Below are 26,602 nucleotides of genomic sequence, written 5' to 3'. Positions count from 1 at the left end.
GCCTGTGAGCCGATTAGGAACCGGACCTGCCACGGTGGGACAGAGTCATGGCCTGACACCACCCACATCCAACCCCCCCTTTACTGGGCCTGCCCAAGGTCAGCGGCCAAGCTGACCTCTGATCTCCCGCCATGTTTGGACACGTCCGCACACAATGCGAGGCCCAAAGCGACTGATTAGAATATGGAAGGGGATGAAAGAGGGCAAGAGGGCTCCGGACTGTTGCAGGCAGTTGTTTGTGTGTGTGAGTATACGTGTGTGTGTGTGTGTGTGTATGTATGTTGTTGGCATGGCGACCTGGTCAGTGACTGTCGGACCACCGGACCTTCACTGAAACCTCCTGCCCTCCCCCAGATGTGCAGCTCTTGTCTCAGGTCTCTTTGTTTGAGACCAGGAGGGAGGAATTACACCAGGGATGATCCCGTATTACTGGGCCTGCCTGCCTTTCAGGTTGAGCTTAGTTTTGTTGGCTGGGTCTGGTCTTACCCTCCTCCCAGTGTTGCCACTATTGAGCTGATCCCTTTGAAGTCCTCATACACTGACCACCACATCGCAACAATCCGCATTCTGTCCCCTCTAAAATTTGAGGCACTGTGTTGGATTTGAAACACAGAGGATGAAAAAACGGAGGGATTCAATTTAGACATTGAAGTTAAAAAAAAATTGCATTTACAAAAACTGACATTTGAAAATATGTATAGAACCACGCACGTCAACACAAATGAAGCTAAACAAAAAAAATGAAGGGCTGGTTCACATGAATTACAATAATCCACAGAAACACACTATCATCAGAATAAAGTAGCTCCAAAGAAAACTGTTGACTGCAAGGGTGTGATTAACTGGGACACTGTTTGTGTCAACACAAGTTGGATTTTTTTAAATATAATTTTTCAATAATGCAAGTATGAAACTATAGAGTACATTCCCCTTCATTGTATTAGGGTGGGTAGGCATATAAACACAACATTGTCTGCATGGCTGAATACTACATGAGAGAATGTGTTTTTTGTGATATCGGTGACATATGATAGAGACTGATAAAGACAAGAAGAAAGTTTAAGAGAGATGTTAAGAGAGTATTAGATGTATTTTGAGTCTTACATTTTCCAGAGAACCACAGTAACCTATGTGTGCATTACAGATGTGTGATTTTTGATTGGGGTCAATAAACAGGATTCTGTTTGATTGTTTTGATTTACTGAGAATAATACTGGATAAGATAAACAGTATGTGTATGTATGTCCCATGTCATCAGCCTATAAACCTTTCTGGTTTACAGTATGTAATCCTGCGTAATGGCTTTGAGGTGTGTTATCTTTTGTCCCTTGTTTGATTATTTCTTTCGATGATAAAATATAATCACTCCTCCCTTCTTACCTCTCTTTCTTCCTTCCCACCTCATTTTGTTCAAGTAATCTACATTATTAAGGTGTGCTTTAAAAGAGCGTGTCCCACTATAAAACAGTGACATTTTTAGGAACTAAAGGAACAGAGCTGCTCCTCGTCTCTATTGCTCCCTCTGCATCCTGCAGCTGTCCGGCCCGTTTGGACTGTATTAACCCGCGACCCACAACTAACCCCTCACCTCCCAGCTGTGTGTGTGTAGTGAGACGCCTTGTGTATGACCAGTGGTCCATACCTGTTTTACTGTTCAGTGTCCACAGCCAGAGGGTTTGTGCATTTGTATGGTACTATATGTGTGTGTATGTGTGTCATGGTGGAGCAGGAATGGCCGGGGGTCTCGCTCTGACGCCCCTGTGTGTACTCATTCAGCGCAGAGGTCGTGTGTCAGGGGTCAAAGGGTCTGTGAGGGGGAGGGGTGTGTGTGTGTGTGTGTGTGTGTGTGTGTGTGTGTTGGGGGGGTACATGCCTCCAAGGTAGGTAGACTATCTTAATTGGCCTCTAGAGACTTCAGAGAACGTGTGTGTGCCACGGGTGTTTAAAATGTATGTGAGCGTATGGGAAGATAAACCTGCTGTATCTTTATGGATGTGATGATAATGATGATGATGATGATGATGATAATGATGATGATGCTGAGGATGAGGATGAAGATGAGGATGAGGATGATGAGGATGATGGGTTTTTCGGGTAGATGTTTTAAAAAATGTGGCATAATCTTGCTTGTTTCTCCAGTGCATGAAGTCTTGTTTCATACATGTATTTAATGCCTGCTTTCTTGTTTTCCAGATGCATCACTTATGACAGCCTATTTTAATTGATCATTTATATTACATACATTGTTTTGGGTTTTTTTGATGGCCAGGCGGGCTACTGAGCCAAACATTAATGTCCTCTCAATTTCTGTTTGTCTGTGGCCATGTCCAGTGGGTGATTTGAGGAGTGATGCGATGTTGATGGGGCAGAAAGTGGTTCATGTTTGCTAGTCACGGGTGAACGACACAAACCGTCCCCTTTGTTAAAAATGAATAAATCACCTACTGAGTGTGTCTGTTTTCTGACTTGTGTCTCGTTTGCTATTTGTTCCTTTGAATGGTCGACCAAACTAGATTCCACTCTGGGGATTGATAAAGTTATCTAAACTAATCTAAAAAAACAGACCAACGAGGAGAAATAAAAAACGGAACGAGATGAATCAGAAGAACAGAAAGAAGACAATAACAAACTGTTTGTGAATTAACTTAAAATAAAAAATAATAATATATATATATATATATATAAAACAATGTGAAAATACGGAGTAAGGTAATTCACTTTAATTACGAGGGGTTCTTGAAAGAGTAAACACGTGTTTGAGCTCCTTAAATTATCAAAGAGCACTGAAATTCTTCTTTACGTTCTTTATATCTTCTCTTTGGGAAAGCTATTGGCTTGTGTGTGTGTGTGTGTGTCTGTATGTGTGTAGGCTGCCATGGTCCTGTTTGCTCAGGGAGAGTCAGTCTTGTGCCCTGCGACCACATTATCCACCTATTAAAGTCCTGCCATTATTTACCTTCCTCCTCTCAAAGGGACGGGCCGTGTCCGTCTGATGAAAGGCTGCAGAGTGTCTGTTTCACTCGAGGCTGGAGAGACAACGACGACTACAGTCACTGAGTGTTGGCAGAGCAAACATTCCTGAGCACCCAGGATCTGACACACACACACACACACACACACACACAATGCAGAGGAAGGACACACACATACAGCCAGGCAATAGCTTTGAGAAACAATCTTTTCATCTAAAGAGGACTCATTAACACACAAAAACAAAGGTACTTAAACACACACATGCACAGCCTTGAAGCACATGACGGGGAAAACATATATTAACTGATAGTGGAGACCATTACTCTGTCACAATTCCACACCACATAGTAAAAGTATTCAGTATGTCCTCTGTACTAATTGTCACATTTTTTTTTTTTTGTACTTTATAATTTTGTACTGAAGAAATGATGTGATACATGGATGCCACTTTCAAATGAACCTTAAAAAAAAACAAAGTAACAAAAAGATATAAATGCTTTTGGTGTTTTTCAGCGGTCTTTCCAGAGTTGTCTCACCACCATTCACAATTTATTTTAGGTTTTTGCAGCTTGAGCAGTTCTTCTATTTATTTTGTGCATTGCATTGTGGGACAATTAAAAAGCACGCTTCAATAGAACACTGACAAATGAATTGGATTTAGTGCACATGCTGACTGCTTCTAGTGCTACTAAAAACCTGCTTAAATTAGCTGTATGGATTTGTGACACGGCTAATCATTCATCATACTCTGTGTGTGCAAATGTCTACACACTTGAAGTGGGTTGTAGTGAAAGGGATTCATCTAAAAAGTTAAACAGGTTTTGTTGAACTGGTCCTAAAACATGAATCCACATTTGAATTTGAACTGAATTTGTGTGATTTCAAATTGAAAAAAACGAGATCCTTTAAGTTGTAACTGTTCCATAAGTGAACCAGTGATTATGAGCCCGGAGCAATAAGGCTGATCTTCAATTTAAGGGCTAACTGAGATTTAAAGAAATATTTAAGATGAGCCCTGTTTTGACGTAGTAGAACGACAAAATAAAACCCTTTTTGTAGTTCATTCTAGTTGGTGCAGCCCACACGTAAAACTCCCAGACACACACACACACACACACACACACACACATGCACACACACAGGGACAAGCCCTGGCCTGTTGTTGCTGTTGTCTAAGGGTGGTAACGCTGTTCTCCGGCAACGGTCAAACAGCCAGTGGGCAGCAGAGAAACCCAGACTGACTGGTTCAATATTTGCTGGTCCAGAGAGGAGGCGTGTGGAGGCTGCAGGGGGTCACGAGGTCAGCGATGCAAAGCGGTGGCCTTTCAGGCCGGGCACGACTGACCGGCAGGTGAACAAACAGAGGCTGCAGTGGAGGAGGAGCTCAACGATGACGTGATAGGATGCCACAAAGATGGATTTCAATCAAAAAGTTTACTTTAGTTTTAAAATATGTCCGGAATAAAAACAGAAATACAGCTGACAAAAGTGTGTGAGAGACAAAAATATTTTGGTTTAAATTTCTCTCCTCCTTGAGTGTTCAGGACTAGATGTTCTCTAGAAAACACGCATTGTGTTCATTTTCCACGACGTTTCAGAGCTGAAGCTCGTTCAGTTCAACAGCTTCTTAAATCTCTTCTTGTCTTATTTTCCCCCTCTAATTTGAGCACAGGTCATGTGAAAGAATAACAGTGTTTGTGTGTAAAGCAAATGGGCAAGAATTCCTGACAACACTGAATATGTAACGTGGCAATGCCCTTGTCTTAATCTGATGTGGTGTCAGGCAGGTTGAAATCGAATTATTCTGGGAAAACACCCGACTATTCATTTAGATAATCCCGTTTTACTGTTTAAGTCCAAATACACATGTAAAACAGGCGTGTAAGAAAATGCTAATCTAATTAAAAATTATAAGCTCGGGGGAAAATCAGATCAGGACTTCCTGAAAGGAGACAAAAGCTCACAACTTGATCACTTTTCCAGGCCTGTTGTCATTTCTGCTCTGCTTTAACGCACGATGCTCCTGACGCTACAGAGCCTCGCCTCAAACATTCACACTCCGGCTCACTGTGTGTTTGCTTTTGGTTTTAGCGCCTGCTAAGATACTATTGATGGCCAGTCAAGTAATGTCACCAGACCGTTTTTGGTCCGACCTCACTGTGGCACTTAGACGATGAAAGCCGGTCCTCAGCGTCCCCCATCCGCCAACAAGTGCAGCCCCCTGTCAGCGCCACTCCGCAGGAGGAGACGGATCAGCCTGACTGACGTAAGTAGTGTGGACAGATACAATTTCAGCCTGGCAACACAGCCAGATCTGGCAACCCTTCTCTGTGTTTACCTAAAGGCTAAGGCAGCTGAGCCCAGACCTCACCTGCTGGCCTCACTGGTTGCCATGAATGCTCACATAATCCCACTAAGTCCATGCAAACCCAGAGCCACTTCTTGTGCTAAAAACTCAGAGTCCCTCCCACTCACTAAGACCTCCACTCGATTAAGAAACAGTTTGTGCAACGATCAGTTTTTCCATGGCAACTTTGCATCCCTTCTGCAGAGGAAAGTTCCCACCCCTCTGTTGTTACACACACATGCCTTTCATTTCTTCACCCAGTGTTTCAGCATTTTATCACTCAAGTCACACTTTCTTTACTTGTCATCTTGGGGAGTCCGGCGTGGCTTAAACTGAATTCCTCTAGGTTTTACAGTCTTTATGGAAGCGTTCACGCCACAGGCTCAGTTCTTTTAGTACCGACATCTTTCCTGCTTGTCTCCAGCACATTTCAGCGACAGTGACTTTGACGACATTGAAGTGTTTAACCAAATTATAAATGAATCAGCTATTTGGCTTTGTTTTTTTCATTTGGGCTTAGCTCTGTGTGCTAACAGCAGTTTAACTAATCGGGGGTGAGCTGCAGAAATAATGGCTGTTGCAGGTGAATGTTGTCACATTTAGTTGTGGTTGTGGCATCACTGATAAAATTGGATTTGAGCAATCAAAATAAAGATTTCCTTCTCTTTGGTATGATGGTATTGAGGGAGAGGTTTGTAGGAGATGCCAACTAATGGGACAGACGATATAGGAAGGATCACACTGTCAACATTTCACTGACACCACACAATATTTCTGCTTGAGGAAGATCTCCATCAGAATGAAACATTGTCTATTTTGTCAATAAAATGTTAGCGTAGTAATTTATAGTCAGTATGCACAGTTCTTTATTTATGTATTAATATAATAGAAGTCGTGTTTTCTAGGATTGGGATCTAATTTAGTAGTTCAGGTAGGTATTTAAGTAAAGAAAAGCTTCATCATGCACATTTTGTCTGTTCACATAAATACACAAACAGTGATTCAGATTTGAGGGTAAATCTTGGATGTGGTATTTTATGCAGCGGTTTGATGACAGGCCAGCTCTTGTGTTTGTTTTTTTTTCTGTTGTGTGGCGCGCGACCCCGTGTGTGAGTGGACATCCTGCATATTGTGGGAGTAATAGGAAGATCTAGATCCACCATCAGGGATGTATTAATGGAGGCTGTTTCCCTCCACAATGGGCTGATTCATTTATGACGTCCCTTGCCATGAGACCACGATGAGGTCATTTTATGGATTCTTTCAGGGTGGACGTCAGACTTGAATGGTGAGAACATGCAGTGGTCCTCTGCCCGGCCACCCCTGTGGAAACACACACACACACACACACACACACACACACACATATATATAAAGATACAGGACCACCACAGGATTCACACGGTCAAGCCTCCTTCAATCTTAAAATTGAAGCACTGAGTGCCGCTATAATTTATCGCTCACACAGAATAAGAACAGGGCTCTCTCTATGTGTGTGTGTGTTGGGGGTGTGACAAGAAGGGTCACTGACCTCTGTGACTTGGCTAAAATCCCCATGGGCCTAATTCTGCATTGGAATGGACCCCACAGCGCAATGGGAAGATGCCTCTAACATAATGAACACAAAGGCCAATTGTGACACTATTCTCTGCGGGGCAGAAAGCAGCGGGCCCCGGGGACAGTAGAATGTTTTGTTGGCTGAAACGGAGAAGGAAGCCTGTTGCTCCAACAAGCCTCTGATAAGATTCATCAGTGGTGAGTCAACAGTGGCAGTTTGTCTCCCGGGGCGCAAAGTGTTAGATTTACATCCACTGTATTTATCTGCACTTGTTGACTGAAGTGCTGATAAGTGACTCTCTTAGGCCAAATCACTGTCTGTTACATGTGGTGTCTCCTCAAGTATTCTTGAGTCTCTCATTACTCTCAATATTTGTTATTGCCAGTGCAGTGGACCAAACTGGGCTATTCTGGGATCAAGTACTATTTCATTTTTTTTGTCAAAAATAAAAAATAAAGTGCATCACGGAGCTTCAGTCATATACACCAAAGATGAAAAATAGCACCGTAGGCACCATCAAAAACAATACTTAGAAAGGAAAGCTCCTGGAACATGGAGGTACCACGTCGTACCAATGTCATTATAATATTGCCTCAAAAGCTTTGTTGGAAGCATTATTCATTTATAATTATATGGTTTTTTTTCGTAATAGCGAAACCTTTATTTGTCTCCGTTCTAAAAGGGCCTTTTGCGTTTCTACATTTCCTAAAAGCCACCGTAGCTCTTTGACACACTGAGAAAGAGAGGACGTGAGCGGAGAAATATGTCACTGCTATAGATGCCACAAAATCCTACACACCTTGAAATGTACAAAATATGCAGCAATAATAATTCAATTTAGGAAAATAACGTTATTATTTATGAAAACACAAAAAATGCTAAACCGATGAATGACTGGTGCACAGAAATTCATCACCTTTATCCACCTGAAGCTGACCTCAGACAAAACACAAAATACAGAAAATATCTCAAAAACATTTTGAACTTTGGCAGAAAATATTGTGTTCATGTAGGACGCAAATATGTTTTTAATCAATTCTATCCATCGAAGTCTGAATTCACAAACAATTGGCTTCATTGGATGATCTGCTTTTAGAGCTTAATAGATTCAGATTTCCTTTAAGTTGGCACATCACTCCACTTTCTCCAATATTCTCTTAAACCACTGTACTATTGGTAAATGTCCACCTGAGGATGCTTTAAAGCAGCTGTGCAACCAGCCTATTTGTCGACGTCAGTTGACGGCCACGAATCTCTGTCTCTCCCACAACCTCAACAAACAGCTCGATAACAGAGGGGACAGAAAGACGAGAACAAAGCCAGTGTCGCCAACAAGAAGGCAAACAAATGCTAACACTGCTGCTACTGCCCAAAAACGCCCATCCCCACAATTTATTGCCCTTTTCTAAGACTTATTCAACGTTTTCATCATATACCGACCCGCCACACCCCCTGCCAAAAGACCCAGAATGTGTCTGTGTGATGAGGTGGGGGATTAAAAAAAAACGAAGCAACAAGATCGGCCCTTTCTTTTTCTTAAGAAAGACTAGAAATGAAGCTTTGTGCACGTCCGCTGCTGTGGCACATTTGAAAAGTCTGGCCCGGCTGCTTTTGTGTCACCAACATAATGGGGATTGAGGGAAAACACAAACTGAACCACTGTGCCGTTGTGGCACTGGCTATTAGTCAACGTGACGGCCTTTGCAGATGCTAATGGTGTATAGTGTGTCCCGGCCGTCCTCCCTCCTCCCAGAACGTGGCTATCTGATAGCACAAAGGCCTTTTGCTGGAGGTTGACTTTTCCCCCTTTCTTTTCACGGCTGCTACAAACTCATTAGGCTCTTTTTTTTTTCTTCCTCTTTTTCCCCTTGTTTTTTAGAAAACAGGGGAATATAATAGCCACACAGAAAATAGAAAGTTGACATTAGGCAGTTATCTCCATGTGTAAAGCCTCAGGTGATGGTAGTGAGGATGAGGCCTTCCCCCTCTACATCCACCCCTCCCCACTGCGCTTCCCTTTGAGCAATGTGGAGACGAAGTAACAAACAGGCTCTTGTGAAAGAAGAGAGGATGCCCAGGAGTGGAGGACCTCTGGACTCTGACTTATTAATCAGTCAGGCCCTCAGCTGCCTCTCCCTTGCTGCTGCCTCAGGCCGCAACGTGTCTTCAGCCTGCTCAGGGTTGTGATAACAGCCTGCAGAGTTAAATACTCTGAAGGTTTGCCCAGACCTGAACCAGAGGCCTCATCACATCAGCACAAAGGTCACTGCATCCAGATGCAACCAGCTGTAGGACAACAGCAGACTATATTATGGAAACACACCTTCATGCAACACAACTCTCCAATGATGAGAGTGAAACAATGCATCAAAGGTGATGGCCTTTAACTTGCCAGGTTTCTATTTAACTAAACAGACATTCACTGTCCCCAGATGATGACTTGTAATCATGACAAGTGATGACTGGCAAGATTTGGTGATCACTGAAGCGTTCTTAGCGGTATCAAGAGGTCCACATTTGAATATTTGTCCAATCATTTTTTTTATGACCAAATACCTGCAAAACTAATTCCCACCAGCTGTGCTTTGTGTTTATTGCTAATTAACATGCTGGTTGTTAGCAGGTAATACCACCGTCAGTCTGCGCATGTTAGCATTTAGCTCAAAGCACGGTTTAGCCCCCCAGAGCCGCTAGAACGACTAGATTCATCCTTTTGAGTTTCAATGGTCATTCTCGACTTGGAAACATTAGTTGAAAAAACAATGTTAACACAAGGTGCATTTAGTTGTTTTGGTCGTTTCAATCATATAACATGATCTCCATCAGTGGATGGAATTAGCTTGGTTCATGGAAAAGTAGATTCTGAGCTTGAGGACTTTGTGTCGTCTCAAAAGTTGAAAGCCACGATTGTTTTGAGGTTTGAACCTCCACATTTAGGGTGATTGTGATAAGAAAAAAAAAAGAAAAAAAAAGGAATGGTTATTTGAAAGCATTTCTATGATAGCTGGGCAAACTCACTCATTTGCTGATGAAGATCATACATGGTCGAAAGCTCCACAAGACTACAAACTAAAGTTTACGATGAGATTGTTTTGTCAACTTTCTTCATGTTATTTGAGTGTTCTCATTGGCTAAAAGGTTCAGGCAAATGGACATTGTTCAATGAAACTATACAATACGTTTAACATGGACTGGACAAGATGACACAACATGGAAAAGGTCATTTTGTATTTGTCAATTTTATTTTTTTTATCTTTCTCTTTTAACCACAAATTAAATAAATAAAGCACATCTGATGGGGTACACCATGCAAACATTACTTTCTACAACATAAAACATTTTTTTGAACCAACTCGTGGATTTTGTTACACAAGTTGTTCACTCTGCATACACGTGCTGTACATTATAGTAGCTCCATGGCTTTACCTGTACAGAATGCACCGCCTGTTGTACGTATGTATGTATATATATATATATACACACACACAAACCCATATACACATGAATGAGTGGATGGGTTTTACGCAGTCTAATACCCCACCTTCGGTCAAAACAGACCAAGCTAGGAAGAGTGAGTGGATGTCTAGGTGGGTGATGGAAAGAGTCACAATTGTCCAAATGATGGAGGTGGATGTGAGAGAAGGAGTTCAAGATGAGAATGAGTAAAATGCACAATATCAGGAGCAGTGAGGCAACATCCAGCCCTGGACATTGACGTGTAGAAGAATCAGTGAGCTGACAAACGTATACCACTTCAGTTTAAAATGACCCTCCAGCATGTTAGATATTTTCCTTTTTCTTAATTTTGAAGATAACTTCTGTTCATTTACAAAAGGGAGATTACCGTTCCCTTGGTTTTCAGGTGTTTGATCCCTCACCCCCCCCCCCAAGCAGCAAGAGGCATATGATCTTAATGACTATCATCACAGAAAGGAGAGGATGAGTAGACATGTGCAAGTGCACCTGTGCCGAGTACATGTACATAACTGTCCTGCCAAACCATCAAACCCGGTGCGGATTGGAACCACATCGGGATAACCCACCTTCGCCTGCGTCACTGGACCGACTGATCAACATGGACTGGCTACTCGTGCGCTAAAGGCTTAAACCCAGGTCTGAAAAATCAAATCAAATGTACATTTAAACTGGTTGATAATTTACTTTTACACTGTTATTATTATGACATCGTTAACTGATGATGCAATGTGGCTATTGAGAAATGACGTCTTTAACCTTAGACATTATATAACAATGTAATATGTTAAAATATATCATCACAATCAGTTCAAAAACTGCTGCTCTTAGTTTAATAATGTGTCTCAACAATCTAGAAGCATCCTGAATTTATGTTTAGTTACATTTGTAAACCTATCAAGAGGGTGTCCCATTTGTTTTTCCTTTGGAAGCAGTAGTATTATTATCTCTTAGTTACAACACGGGGAGAGTATAGAGGAAATGTACAATGATGGAAGTGCAAACATCACAAACACTAGACAAATACAGAAACAAAAAGGTGGCATGACCAGGACATCATGTGCATTTGGCAGACATTAACAAACCATTGTCAAATATAACCCCATTAGATCAAAAAGAAATAAATCTATACATACTATTGTTTCCGACACGTCAGCTGGTCGTGTGCGGTTATTGAGTGGTAGTTGTGGAGTTACAATGGGGAGAGTTGATGAGAGGGAAGCTGGATATTAAAGCTACTTTCTACTCTTAACATGTTGATGTGAGGACATCTGCTGCTCTTATTTAGGGGTACATGGAGCATAAATGTAGAGAATAGCTGCTGCTTGGAGGGAGAACTTAAGTGCAACAAAAAAGAACCGGTAAATGTTAAATATAGGAGAATTCTTGTGTACCAAGTAAGTGTCTCATTTCGTATTTTAGGAGCACCAGGCGAGATAAAGGGATTAAACTCAAGGCTGTTTCACCCATCAGGAAAAGCGCCAAAGGTGACATCAGTGAAGACACAAACTCTTCTAATCACATGTACACAGACACCATCAGCTGGAAAAGAAAAAACAGTCCTCATTTATTGAAAATGAGAGGTTAGATGTCTGACAACACTGTGCATGCTTCTCTTTTCCCTCCTGATCGCCCCTCTGGACCCAGGACAGTTTGCAAGAGAAAAAAAAAGAAAGGTAATTCAAAGATAAAGCTTGAAAACTGTTTCCTTCAGTTCAGGTCCATCTTTTCATCAGCTTCGAAGGGGGACGGGGAGCCAAGACGCGGATATTAAAATCAGATGAGTGAGCGGTGTGGCCAAAGTCAGGATGTGATGACGTCATTTACAGATTCTCTCGTCTTTGTTCAGTGCATTTCTCTGTTGGGATCCGTAAATTTACTTTCAACAGTTCTGTAAAGGAAAGGGGAGGAGGAACAATAGATTATCTTTACATACAGTGCACAATTACCATTTATTTAGGCTCTTACTATTTAAAAACAACTTGAACATTTACTATTATTTAACAATTGGTAAGTTTAACCATACAGCACAGAGACAAATACCTGCTTGTCTTATTTTTCCTTGTGAAGAGCTTCTATGAAGGCTTCAAGTTTCTCCTGAATCTCACGAACTTTCTCTACAGAAAAGCACAAAAAGCAGGTTGGTTAGTCAAACCCCTGATAAAAACACAAAACAAATACAAAAACACAAAGCCAATTAGTCAGCAACAACTTTAATAACCGAGTGATCTTCTAGTCTTTTTTCTTTTTTTTTTAAATAGAAAAGCCAAACATTCTTTGCTCTCAGCTTGTCAAATGTGAGGATCGTCAGCTTTTTTTTGCGTTTTAAATCATTGTAAACCAAATATCTTTTGGACTGTTGGTCGGACGAAACTAAATATCTGAGGACCTCAGCTTGGCCTCTGGAAAACTGGTGCCAGCACAAGTATGCTGAATGCTTTTGTCCTGAAAGTTTGTCTGTCAGTGTGAAGCTGAAGACAACACATTGGGGCGGATCATCAGGAAAAGAACTGGAAGATTAATTGATGATGGATATAATTATTTGCTGCAGCCCTCGACATTTCCAATGATTATTCACAGCAGGGACTGCTCTCCTTCAAAGAGTGTGAATCAGTCAATCAATCAAGTCAGTCAACAAAATGAGTTCTAAGTGAAGCGACACCAGGATCGGTAGCAGCTTATAAATCTGCTCTGTAAACGGAGGAAATATTAAACAATATTCCCCTCCCCCTACCAGAGACCTCTGCAGGTAGAAATCCCCTCACGTCTTTCACCAGAACACCAGATGGCCCTCTGACAGCGACAGCCAAACCTCAAGACCACTTCACACATGTGATGATGAAGACTTGTGTACCCTTTCCCAGTCAGCAAAGACCACATCAAAGCTCTCACCCTCCCCATTTCGTGGTATGTACCTCACGGGCACATTGTTAATGGATAGAGGGAGATACGATAACAACATTTCACATGAAAGGGGGACGGGGGGGGGGTCTACTGGAAAAACAATCAGTCACTTCTTTTCACGATTACACTCCCATTGTCCGAAGAACGCATTAGACGGGGCAATCCTTCTACCCGACATGTACTGTCACACGAGATGAGCGAGCCATCTAAAGCGGTCTTAATCACTGATTAAACAGTGGCTGAAGGAAGTCTGTGGGCCAACACAGAGAAAAGGAAGCCGCGGCTCGCAATGCCAGCTGCACCTCCAGGCCTGGCTGGCTCTCCGGCGTTCCCTGTCACCCTCGCTAATCTGTCTGGATCTCCTCCCAAGCACAAACTCAAACACCGGCTCTGAAAAACAAACGAGCACTGCTCCGTCTTGATCAATCGGCCACACGAGATCCATAGGCGACCTATTGTCGATTATCTTCCTGTAAAGAAGGCCCAATGAAAACAACTTAAAAAAAAAAAAAAAAAAGACCTCAGGGAGATAAATCATTGTGGTTCGGACCTCAGAGCAACAGTGTCGTAGAAGTGTCCATTTCAGGTCGGCACAAAGGTGATAGTAAGTGTGTGCGTGCTTTGGAGTGAAACTAAATATTGTACTCGGGGGCTTGTGTGCAGCCCCCTTTTGATGGGAGCACGGCTGCTTAGGTATCCTTTTCCTGATGGATGAAAAGCACACGGTTCTTAGGAGAGATGCAGCCCCCCCCCTGAAATACTAGCAGAGCTGAGGAGTTCTGGATAACACACACACACACACACACACACACACACACACACACACACACACACACACACACACACACACACACACACACACACACACACACACACACACACACACACACACACACACACACACACACACAGTAGGCAGAACTGAGCGAATTAACTGACAGACAGAAAAACTTGGACAACAAAGTCAAAACCACCTGAACGTCTCGAAAACCAGCTAGAGCTGTACAGTCACGCTACCTTCACCTTTTTTCACCTTCCTACACACTCAACGCTGGCAGGTGGCAAAAAAAAAGAAAGAAAAAAAACTCCCTGGCCTTTAACACACTCAGGCAAAATGGCAGGGCGTTAGGTGGAGATTACAACACCTAATGGAGGCATTAAGGGGGCCTGTCGAGGGGCACGCTGACAAGTCAGTGCAGCAGGTGTGGGGTTGAATGAAACATAACCCGGCGGTACGCCATTCCAGCACGCAGCCCACCGCAGGGCACGGCTCAAAGGCAACTGACAAGGGTTCAGCCGCGTGGGCTGCGTGCCCTCACCACAGAACTACACAGCTCAATCTGAGCCAATCAGAGTAGGATTACCAACATCTGTTCGACCTGAAGAAGAAGAGATGTGAGGTATACGGGGGTGTGGAGTTTTAGTCTGTGCGGGGGAAAGGAGGTTACAGACTGTCGGCTCATCAAAACATGGGAAATCCCCTGGCTCAAGCTTCAAAGCTTCTAAGTGGGTTTAGATGTGGCTGATGATAAGGTGCGCTATGGAGCCTCAGTGCTTCACATGCAGACCGCTTAACACGGGTCAAACATTAAGGATCCAACCGTCGGGCAAAGACACCGTGCTCTTCTAAGTCACTGGGGTCAGCAGCGGTTAGATTAGAGGTCTTGTGATAAGAAAAGACACAAGTTTGTTTCCCCAGATTGTCTGGAAAAGTTTACCATGGAAGGTTGGAAATCACTCTGCGCGGCTGACGCAACTGAAACCCATCATTGATCCAGTGGAGCACTAAACTGTGGTTGCACTGGGCAGCTCTTATAATAAAAACACCATTTTATACACCCCAAAATTACAACGCACTCATTTGCCTTCAGAAGGTTTTACACTACTACAAGACATCCCCGGGCCGCGTTCAGGTTGACATTAGTACTGCAGCGCCCTCATTCATTTGAATACATTTAACGTTTAATCAGTTCAGAGTCACAAGATGTGCAGCAACTTCCAGCTCCCATCAAGCACAAAACTTGACCACAAAATCTCCGGTCTCTCCTGACAAATGATCAGCCACCTATTTAAATATATATATTTATTCCATCATGACATTTTGGGGAGAAGACCCAACTAAACCCATCAACGATTCCCTTACACAGGATGCTTAATGACTTTAAAATGAGCCCTCGGCAGCTTTCAGGAGCCCAGGAGGCCACTGGTGAATGTGAATGGTGTCTTTCAAAAAAGCCAATATTCGGAGGATAAAAACTGTGAGAAACAGATATTTATTTCCCCCACACCATCTGTTTGCCACAAAAAGACAGCAGCAAGAGGAAGAAAAGGCCACAACAAGGCTTTCTTTTCTCCGTCCTGTGGAAATGCAAAAAGAGTGGACAGAGTCACTATCGCCGGCTCCTTGCAGAGCAGTGGGAGTAGCGATCTAAAACTCCATTTAGGCTCCTGTTTACCTAAGAGATGAGCCCCAAAACACAGTCATTCAACCGCTCACCCCTTTATCTGGTCATGAATATTCCCATAATCCTCTGGCCTCTATCCCAGAGGCCCCTTCTTTAAGATGCTGGGTGCTGTGTGGGTTGGCGAGGATGGAGGGACTCTCGCCCATTGAGAGAAAGAGAGGAGCCCCCCCCCCCCCCCCCCCCCCCAAATTCCCTCTTTCAAGACCTTCTCTCGGCTGATCTCCACATGAAATGATATCTCATTCACTCTCACTCCGTCGAGTCCCGTAAGCCTGCCGCAGCCGAAGCGCTGGCAGAAGGAGAGCTGCGCCACAAAGGCTTTAATTGACCTGTAATTAGAGTTTGAAACTGCGCGGCCCTGCTGGACAAGTAGCCAACACAGAAGAGAGGGAGAACAGAGGAGAGGAGAAGATGAGAGAGAGAGAGAGCGAGAGAGGACAGGGAGGCCTGCAACGTACTGTGAGAAAGAAAAAATAATAATCCTCTTACTGTGGGAGATGGCCACTCTCCTGTAAAGAAAGGGTGGCTGTTATGAAAAAGTGGCAACAGAGAGATTTCAGTGGATGAAGTTTGGTGCCAAGGTTGAGGCTCCTTTTGCAGCAATTCATATTATGGTCACTCGAGAGGGGGGGGGGGGGGGGGGGGGGGGGGGGTTTGGTTCCTGTCATCATTCATGACCGCCAGGGTCACAGTGTAGGTAGGGACATGGAACATTTTAATGCTCGGCTGTTTCTGCCTTTGAAAGGCGATCTTTTAATGTAACAAACAGAAAAGCCCTTTTTTTTCCCCCCTCTTCCTCAGCATGCTGCTTGATTTGTCACTAAATCTGGATTGTCATGCTATAAAAACTGGGCCGTGGGAGACCTGGACACTGGGAGAGCCGGGATGTCGACGGCCCAAACGCCGCGTCAGCGACAGAGCAATGAATCAGCCCTCGCAGTCACAGCTCTTATCTAGAAAACAGATGCCTGGGAAAGAGCAGCCCAACCTGGGGAACGACATACGTAGGTCTAAACAGGTCAACGCTCAAGGGTCAGCTGGGAGGCAGACTAAACCAAAACGGCAGAGAAGTCCTTGGAAAGAGCCAGGTGACGACTGTGCGGCGCGGGTTTTTATTGTCGAGCGCTGCTCGGGCCTTTGAAGGGGCGAGAGATTTGAGCCGTTTTTAGTACAGGGGGTTATAAAGATGAAGATTGTGGTGACAAGATTTGGAAGATGGTGGGTTTAGCTCCAGGCCTGATGAGAGCTACGACAGTAAATGTAAATGATCATGAACACAGAACAACTGAAACGTATCATCCAAACAGAGCAGTAATCAGTCAGCATCACTTTCCATACGGATTGTTAAAAATGAACAGGTCTGAGACAGGAAGTCTACTTGTGACTCGCGGCGTAAATCACAGAAAGTCACGAGTCTGAAGTTTTCCAAGACTCACATTTTGACAATCCTGCGCTGAGGCTAAGTGGCAATCAATCTCGAGTAGCCACATGGACCCGAGGATGTGAGGCTGACAAGTTGGGTTTAAACTTGAGATCCTGTCATAATCCCGCAGAGAAACACCCCTCTGCTGCATCGGCCACAGGTGTGCGGCCCAAGTTAACTAAAGCTGAACTCAGAGTGAGTGAGCACACAAAACAAAAACACACTCAAGTTTAAAAAAAGAAAAAAAGGCATGCATACTTCCAGCCCTGTCAGTACCTGGGTTTAAATGTAAAGGATCTGTTTTTAATCACCTTCTCTCAGTCCCTTCTTGACATGGCACTGACCCCAAACCAGCCAATCACACAAGACAACAGAGAGAGAGAGCAATAAGACATGCCGGGTGTCCTCTCCTCTCCGCTGCCCTCAGGTAAATACTGGTTTCCAGCTGCTCTGGACCCCACACACCGGCACATCCATGTAACGCTGAGAGACAGCAAACACACCTGGAATTCCTTTGAGCCTGAAGCAAAGGCCTGTTCAGGCTCATATGGACTGCAGGTGTTTCACTTGCAAAGGCCGAAAATTAGCACTGGTGCCTCAGAAAGGGTCACAGTATCTAACGACCCGTTTGTCTCTTTGTTGATACTCAACACGTAAGCTGAAATATACGTCGTACTCCAAAAACAGCCTACCCACACATACACTACATCTACAGGCATCATATTAAAAAAAATGAGTCAAATGATGATTTTATATGTGCTTGTTTAGTAAGACTTTGCAATTTTGCGGTAAGGGAGCCAAAGTGAGACTCTGCGTTACCTTCATAACGGCAGACAGGAAACACCTTTTACAGAGTTTTCCACTTTTAAAATGAGTCTATTGGAAACAGGGTTTGTCCGAGATATTCTCCTACATGTTGTCAACCACAAAACTGTCCAATAAACAAGACCCCACATTTCTGCCTGTTAACTAGACGACAGTAAATCAAAAACAGGGTACGGCTAACCTCCTAGGGCAGTGTGGTCATGACATGAGAAGATTCCAACCTAAAGTTAGCATATTTTCCACCTATATGGTTTTCCTATTACCTCATCTTTACCAGCATCTGATGTCGGACCTGTGCTTGTGTTTGAGTGACGGGAGGATCAGTGGGAATGGGTCCCCGGTGGATACGGTGTGCTGGAAACATGTGAACAGAAGCACACACCTCCTTCTCTTCCCATTTTCCCACACTTGGTCCGTCTCTCCTCTAGAGAGTGATCGATGGCTTCACCTTCGTAGTTTTACTTCTTTATCGCCTCTTGATTGGTTGTCATCTAAAACACACAGCTCTCTTTTCTCTTGTTTCCTTTAGTCCGGCGGATTTATTTGCATCTAGGGAGGATATTCAGAAGCAGCCAAATAACCTACAGATTAAGTACAGTACTTTATTGTTTGTTTTTTTCAAATTAAACTGTTTGCCTGTTTTCATAACTGATAAAGAGCCTAGATGCTGTATAGCTGCGTACGATGCATCTGTGCAACAAGTCTTAGACATGCCTGGTTGTTGACAGGAGAGGAAGGATGGATGTATAGGAGTGAAGAGAGGAAGCGAGACAGTGACGGGGAGGGAATAAGGGGGAAGTGATGAATGATGGGAAAGTGGAAAGAGACGAAGGTCACGACTTTGTAAATAGGGGCAGGTGGCTGGTTGAAGTCTTGTTGGAGTGAGGTGAGGAAGGAGGAGGAAGACAAGGTGAGAGAGAGAGAGACTCCTGTGCTACAAGTATCATTTTTATTGTCAATTAATCTGTTACTAATTTTCTTGATTAATAAATGAGTTGTTTGTTGTGTATATTTTTTCTATAGACCAAAGATTACGTCATCAAATGTCTTTTTTCTGTCCACAACTTAAAGATATTCAGTTAACCGTCAGAGAGGAGTAAAGAAACCAGCAAATGTTCACATTTAAGAAGCAGGAATCACAGGAATTATACTTATTCCTTTTCTTAATAAATGACTTAATCCGTTTATTATCGAACTAGCTGGTGATTATTTTGTTGACAACTAATCGATTAATTGTTGCAGCTCTTAAGAGAATAACAGACGGAAAAGTGAATATAGGGTTCCAAGGAAATGTGCCTCGATCAAATTGTAACTGAATTAAAACTATATAAAGCAGGTTATATATATATATAAATAGGTTATACTATGGAAATGACGCCTAATGTAGAAAACCAGATATACTCTTTTATACGGTTTTAACCTTGCTCTCTTCACTAATCTAGCCGTTGACACCACAGTACAAAGAAAGCCGTCATAAGGTATGGAAACAAAATATTCAAGATATTTACAGATGTTTTAGGGTGTCTTGTGAGAGAAAAGTCAGTTCACTTCGGAAGTCGTTTGCACACATCATTAACAAGATAAGATTAGATAAAATGCAGGAGGAGCAGCTGTAACTGTGCCAGTGTTATGACAACTGTGGATCTACGGTTTGAGTACTCGATGCTCCCGGGGAGAAAATGCTCTGCAGCAGCTCTGCAACCTGACGTTCGCTCCTCCATGGGGAAAAAAAAAAAAAATGATATTGTATCACTACCAAGCCTCCTTACTTTACGAAGCGACACTGTTGTCCAAGTATTTCATTCGGAGACAAAAACAATAAATCGTGGCCGGAAGAGTGGGATCGAGTTTTACAGAAAGGTGGAAAAAAAGGGAGCAAAAGGAAAGGAGTGAGTTGAATCAACAGAAGTGTATAATGGAGAAAAAAAAGGAAGTAATTCAAATTCATAAAGGTCATACTGAAGTTAGTGTCTGTAAGGGCAATGGCCCCCAACGTGCCACAGAGCATACAGTCTGCCCACAATCACACTGCACAACACCACCCCCACGTTAAAAAATGCAGACCAGTTGACTCAGGCCATGTCTACTGTGATGTGGATATGGTATGAAACCGCCTCCTTTTTCCTGTTTTGGCTTTCCACCCATAGCAAGGTGACATTTTCAACCTTTTAAAAAGAGACTTTTTGAAAAACAGTCCACAGTGGACAGTGATTGTGTAGGAATGTGTTGTGTGTATGTGGAAAGACAAATACACCAATGTGTGCGTGTCAACCTTTAATTACGCAAACATGATCAGGTAATAATATCTGTCTGTCAGTTTATATGTGAATAGAGCCAAACAGCTGTCTGACACGTACACTGGCATTAAAATAGTGATCCAATCGGCGGCGTCAATGCAGCAGGCCAGAAACGAGCGGTGCCGACTTTGGGGAAGCATTTGCACACTGCGATCATGCAGGCACATGTGCGCACAACACCTCAGAACGATACGTCATCCCTTACAGAGGAGCACTCGCTAATCACTCTGGAGGAAGCTGCTCAAAGGAGGAGGGGGGGGGGGGAGATGAAAGGAAACAAAGTGAGCGTGAGGCTGAGCAGGCATTCCGGTGAGCAAGCTCAGACAACCAGCACTTTATTGTATTCTGCTTCCACACAGGAGAAAGGAAAAAAGAGAAAGTGACGGCATGTGCAAACATGAAAACACTTCACACATTATCGCTGTTCTTCAGAGCACCTTCTGTTGACACCTTTAATTCCTACTAAATCCATAATCTTCTGCACATCTGTCTCATTCATCGGTTGCAATATAAACATACAGTGAAGATGGTGATCTTGTTGTCAAATGCTGTGTGTGGCGGCACGGTGCTCATTGGACTCTGCTCTTCCAGATTCATTATAGCGAGGATTGCAGAGTATAAATACCATGGCTTCTGGCTCAATTAAAAAAAGTGCGAAAGAGAAAAATCCCAAATAATCTGCAAAGTGAATCACACCAAAATGAATCGCATACTTAACGTGCCCCAGTGACGCTGGGAGCTGTGCTGTCGGGGGCAATAGCTCCTGGTAGGGAGGGTCTCTCAAGGCAAAGTGGTGCCAGGGGGAGGGGCCAGAGCAAGAAAAGTTGAATCTGCCAGGAAACAGTTGTAGCACCTCGCCCGGAAAAGGGAAACCAGGGCCCTGTTCTGTAGCCAGACCTGGGAGGGGAGCTCGCCAGGCCAGCATCTTGGCCATAAACACATGGGGCTCAGCCTGGCACAGCCTGAGAAATCTACATGAAGCCGCCGCCGCCGCCGCCACCCTGTGGGCCAGCCACTCGCAGGGATAGGCATTGGGGTCGGGTGCAGCGTGAGCACGGCGAGACTAAAGTGGGTCTCTGAAAAACTGAGACACAGCCACACTTTACAATAACGTTCCTTTTGCGTAGTGTGAAAAAACGTGTTGCCATGATAATACCAGTACAACAAAATGACACAAACCCATAAGTGGACACAAACACTCAACCCATATATAATGTATTTACCATGACTAGTAATGAGTAATGGTGTCTCGCATGGTCTCTCCCATGACTAAGGTTTAAAACTCAACAACTGACCTCAACTTTACACTGAAGGAACGAGCGAATGTAATAAAGTGCCAGTAAGAGATGGTGTGTGTGTGTGTGTGTGTGTGTGTGTGTGTGTGTGTGTGTGTGCGTGCTCATGCCAGCGCAATGTACACACTCTTTATCAAGCTGACAAGGAGGATAAAAAGCCACCACGAGGGGAATGATAGTCGGTAAACCGATTCTTCCCCTTCATGGGCGGAGGTGGAGCAGGGGAATGAAAAAGGAACTATAACTGTAATTTATAAAAATGGTAAGTCACTGGGAGACAGAGACAAAAGGACAATCAAGGTAATAAGGGGCAAATTCAACTAATGCTTTGGGAATATACGAAAATGGTTCAAAAAAATACCATATGCCTTGGATTCCACCAAGAGCTCCTTTGAAAAGGAACCTGTATGTTATGAATGACAAATTAGCAAAATGGTGCAATTAAAATGTATTTTCACGAGTGTTAAGTGTCTGGAAGCTCATAATATGACATCATAATGAAGCAGTAATTCTGGGAACACTCTGGTAACGTGCACTTACTCAAAACAGGCACCATTGTACCTTTTACAGTACAACACACACACACACACACACACACACACATACAAAAAACACAATTTCTATGAGGGGCAACGAAGCAGCCAAGCGACATCCCAGTGGACTCCTAAGAGGCCTTTGCGTGAACATTAGGCCTGGGCTGTGCTCCAGAGACGGCACTGTGCCATACAGCTGGTCTGGCACACGCTGACAAACACACACACACACACACACACACACACACACACACACACACACACACCTCTACATTGTACCACTCATTAACAGTGCTTTCACACTCTTGCTCACTGAGGCACACACCTGACCTGTATTTGTAACCTGAGCAATGCTGAGCCTGCCTGCAAGTAGGGGCAAATACAACCTCACAACAAACTGCCCCTAGGGGCATATTTCTGCCTTTGTTAAGTGCGTTTATCCCTTCTCACGCCTCCTATCGTTCCCACTTTTCCCTCCCATCTTCCCTCCTTTTCCCACAGTAGAGGTTGTGAGGTCTCAACTCTGTTTCTCATTCTTTTCTCTCTCCCCTTCTGTCAATGGAAGAGCAAAGGGAGCGAGAGAGAGAGACACAGGGTCAGTTGGACAGCATTTGGCATGAGAGATCCAGAGAGTTGGGAGAGGTGGAAAAGAAAGCTAGCTGGATCAAGTAGCCTTCGGTATTAGCTGGCGGCCCTGTGGGGTCAGTCAGGCGATGTGACCTTCTGTCTTTTTAAAGGGCTGAAAAAATGAGGAATGAAGATTTCATCATGCATCGATTGCTCCATCGACAGACATATACAAGTCCCTTTTCCTGCAGAACATTGCACGGCTTAAAAACAGGTGTGAGGCTTCTATCAAGTGCCATAAACCCCTGATTTGAGTAACTACACTAAAAATGACTGCGATGTCACGAGATCACGCAGCTACGGGCGTGGTTTAGGTTTGTTGAAAACAAAGATGTCCGTCATTGACGAGGTTAGCGTAGGTGCTTAAGTTATATCAGAACTAGTAGAGAAAGTATTTCTTCAATGAAAGAAGAGCAAAGAACAGAGCCGACGGCTTTTCATGATGGAAAATATGCTTTCGCTCTCCTCCAGACTGGCTTCAGTAAGAGTTTGATTGACAGATGTTTCCTCCAATAACCTGCAAAGTATTTTTTTAAAGTGCCTGCGCTTTTCCAAACGGTTTCCAATGACGGCTTCTGAAGATGGTTCTGGCGTGTCAAACGGACTCCTGTGAGTACAAATCCACAGGTTCAATGCCTGCCAACAGACAAAATGTGTAGGTAAAACACAATGACTGGGAGATGCCTTTGTCCAATACAGTAACGGAGTTTGCCAATGCATGATTAAAGGAAGACTTTTAAAAGATATTCTAGGAGCCCCACAAGTGGAAAAGTGTATGCAGATACAACTTTCTGATATAAACTTGTGTTTAAAACACTTTTGGCCCTCAGAAGCTCGCTTACTTTGTGCTTTGAGGCGTGTCACAGAGTCAGCCCATTAGCCAATGCAGTTCAGTTTAGACTGACTTTAGACTGATGGACCCGCATACTCACACCCACGCATACGGGTCTAGGCTGCATTACAGAAAGGTCTGTGCAAAGTGTCAGACAGCTAATGACCCAGATCCTCCACTCACCCACCAACTCAACCAGACAGATTGACAAAGCTTAAACTCTGAAACATACATTTTCTTGGTAGGAGGAAAAGAAAAATCTGCCATAAACCGTAGAATTAGGGGTTAGCGATGTAAGCATACGGAGACGAATATTTACAGAATATATACAGATATGAGTTACAACAAAATGAGTGGTGTTAGATTAATTTCAGTCATTTTTGGGCATTTTCATGCAACTATTGGTGACTAGACTGTAGAGACAGACAGGAAATGAGGGGAGAGAGTCAAAGGGAATAACATGCAACAAATGCCTCCAGCCAAACGCGAAGCAGGAACTTTGTGGCTTAATGCTCAATTTAAACCCGTAAAGCACCGCGCCAGAGATTTATCAACATCTTTTCTTCAGCTCTTTTACTGAAAAAGTTTACACCAGACAGCACATCTCTTGCATCCCATTCTAAAAACTACTCAGCAGGTGTGAAAGTGAAAATGACGGAGAAAAAAAGAGATTTACTGGGGAACAAACTTTACGGGTTCCCTTGCTGGACCCCATGGGTCTGTCAGAGGGTGTAGTGTGCATGCACAGGTGTGTTCCTACCCTCTAGATCCCATGACAGATTCCAGCCACATTCCCACATCTATCAGTGAGCGGAGTCTTTGGTGGTGGGAAGTGGAAATGACTTGCCTGTTTGGGGAAAGTTTTTGGATTTACTTGCCTTGTAGGATTTGCAAGGCCAGGCAGGTCCAGGCATTCCAGACAGTGTCTAATGGAGCGAGGACTGTGTGTGTGTGTGTGTGTGTGTGTGTGTGTGTGTGTGTGTGTGTGTGTGTGTGTGTGTGTGTGTGTGTGTGTGTGTGTGTGTGTGTGTGTGTGCTCTCTCCCTCCCTCCCCTCGGCTGGTGTCACAGAAAAGCCGATTCCACCGCAGAGGGAATGAAAACATTCCCCTTGTTATCTCTTCTCTATTTGTCTCTATGTTTGACTGTGCCTATATGAACTGTATAGGTACTCTCTGTGAAACAGCATCCGTGTGTGTACGTATGTTTGTCTACTTGAATGCACAAAACAGTATGTATACTGTTCCAATATGATTTGTATACGTGTGCGTTTTCAATGGTCGTCACAGAGGGAAAAAGTCAGTGAAGGGGTGTGTGCGTGTGTGTGTTTTCTCAAGGCGACAATTGAGTCAACCAAACCAAACACACACACAGATAAACCAACCACTAAAAGTCTTGCGTCATTCATTTGTGGGCCTTTACAACACGAGCCCCTTATCAGTAGTCAAGGAAGTCCTTATGAAGACGGGAAACAATAGAGACCGTGTGCGCCTGTCAGAGTTTAAATGAATGTAGAAAACTCTTACAGGGTTAATGTGTAAATGGTGTTGCTGTGGCCTCAAACATTCAATTAGAAGCCAAGAATATCTGGCAGCAGGAATAAAGACAGCAGGATGAGATCTTTCAGGCCCAGAGGGCAAAGCACCGCCAACTAAACGCTATCACGAGATAGCCAGAAATATGACTAATAATAAAAAAATGTCATATGGTCATGCTATCTGCAAGTTGCAAACACTAATTTAAAACACCTTTAAAAGTCCTTTCAGACGAAAAAAAAAAAGAGATGAAAATCACTTAACTATCAGAGTTTGAAAAGAATCAAAGAAAAGCCCTTCAGTCTTGACTCAAGTCAAGTAAAGTCAAGTTTATGGAACAGAAATCATAAAAAAAGAAAAAGAAATGAGACAAGATCACTGCAGCCAATTCCAATAGAGAGACTTGAACGTCGAGTTTTCTAGAATCGAGGTTCATTTTGTTCAATACGACGGCACAGATCGGTTTTGTTCCGTCTTGTTTCAAGATCATCACACCAATTTATGTAAAATTATTTAAAACAATAGAAATTGCATTGGGGACAAACGACTTTCAAACTTCACGAGCAAAAATCTCTCGATTCATGAAAAACGTCTTGTAGATGCCGATGAGACTGACTGACTTGTTAACACTAATGTTTGTAGTCAAAGGATTTATAAAAAAAACACATTCATGAATCATATTTTTAAATCACTTCTAATTAGTGTATCTAAGATGTTTTTTTATGGTTTTGTAATCCCTACAATTTAGATCATGCAAAAAATGTTATGGGTTTTAGATTTGTTGGTGTAAATGAGAGAATGGTGGTGTGTGTGTGTGCAACTTGTACTTTGAGGTAGGGTGTGTAAATTATGCTTGCCTGTGTGTGTGTGTGTGTGTGTGTGTGTGTGTGTGTGTGTGTGTGTGTGTGTGTGTGTGTGTGTGTGTGTGTGTGTGTGTGTGTGTGTGTGCGCCTTTGTGGTGACAGGGACAATGATTAGGAGTGTGTGTGTCAAACAGAGAGTTCAGATATGGCAGCAAGCCTTGCATTCTGCTTTGTGAATGCAGACTTTGCTTAGCGAGCAGAGTTTTGCTGAATAAGACCAAAGCAGGAGACGACACAACCCCCATTGTACTAGCTGTAAATAGGAGCCTTCAGCGAGCAGACAGGTAAAAATTAGCGGATATGTAGGGCCCACCCCCGAGAAATGTCTTTCAAAACTTACCAACAGTGCAGAAATATTACATGTGCACTGTGTCATTGTGCAAACACCACATTCTGTACATACCTAAATGCTTTTTAAACAAAGTAAATGAGAGAAATGCATATTCGCACACGGATCCTCGTCAGGAGAAGATTGTTCTGCTTCAACATCCTCTCTACAGCGGGTTTATGGATTGAACCCTGTACAGGCAGGAAAACATTAGGCAAGGAATTCTCAAGCAACGCACTCCCAACAACTACTGTCAGGGGCTGCGAACCAGCAGTGCGGCTCAATCAACCCCCTGTAGGTAAATACATTTACATATCCATGGAA

At 43.4% G+C, this 26,602-nt stretch overlaps 1 protein-coding gene across 4 annotated transcripts in view; it reads right to left on the bottom strand.

Annotated features, from left to right (window-relative positions):
• Positions 1-10,098: 10,098 nt before the first annotated feature.
• Positions 10,099-26,602, bottom strand: part of opa1 (OPA1 mitochondrial dynamin like GTPase) — a 35,393-nt gene continuing 18,889 nt past the window's right edge. For all 4 annotated transcript variants that reach the window (XM_079157221.1, XM_079157223.1, XM_079157222.1 and 1 more), the window contains 2 exons: positions 12,396-12,469; positions 10,099-12,243 (listed from right to left, as the gene is read on the bottom strand). In XM_079157221.1, coding sequence (XP_079013347.1) covers positions 12,405-12,469 — 65 coding nt within the window. In that variant the 3' untranslated portion in view covers positions 10,099-12,243; positions 12,396-12,404. The remainder of the gene's footprint in view (positions 12,244-12,395; positions 12,470-26,602) is intronic.

This window comes from Pholis gunnellus, assembly GCF_910591455.1.
Source record: "Pholis gunnellus genome assembly, chromosome: 4".
In the NCBI taxonomy this organism is placed as follows: domain Eukaryota; kingdom Metazoa; phylum Chordata; class Actinopteri; order Perciformes; family Pholidae; genus Pholis; species Pholis gunnellus.
Note: the sequence above shows the minus strand (reverse complement) of the source record. Positions and strands in the feature narration are given on the sequence as shown.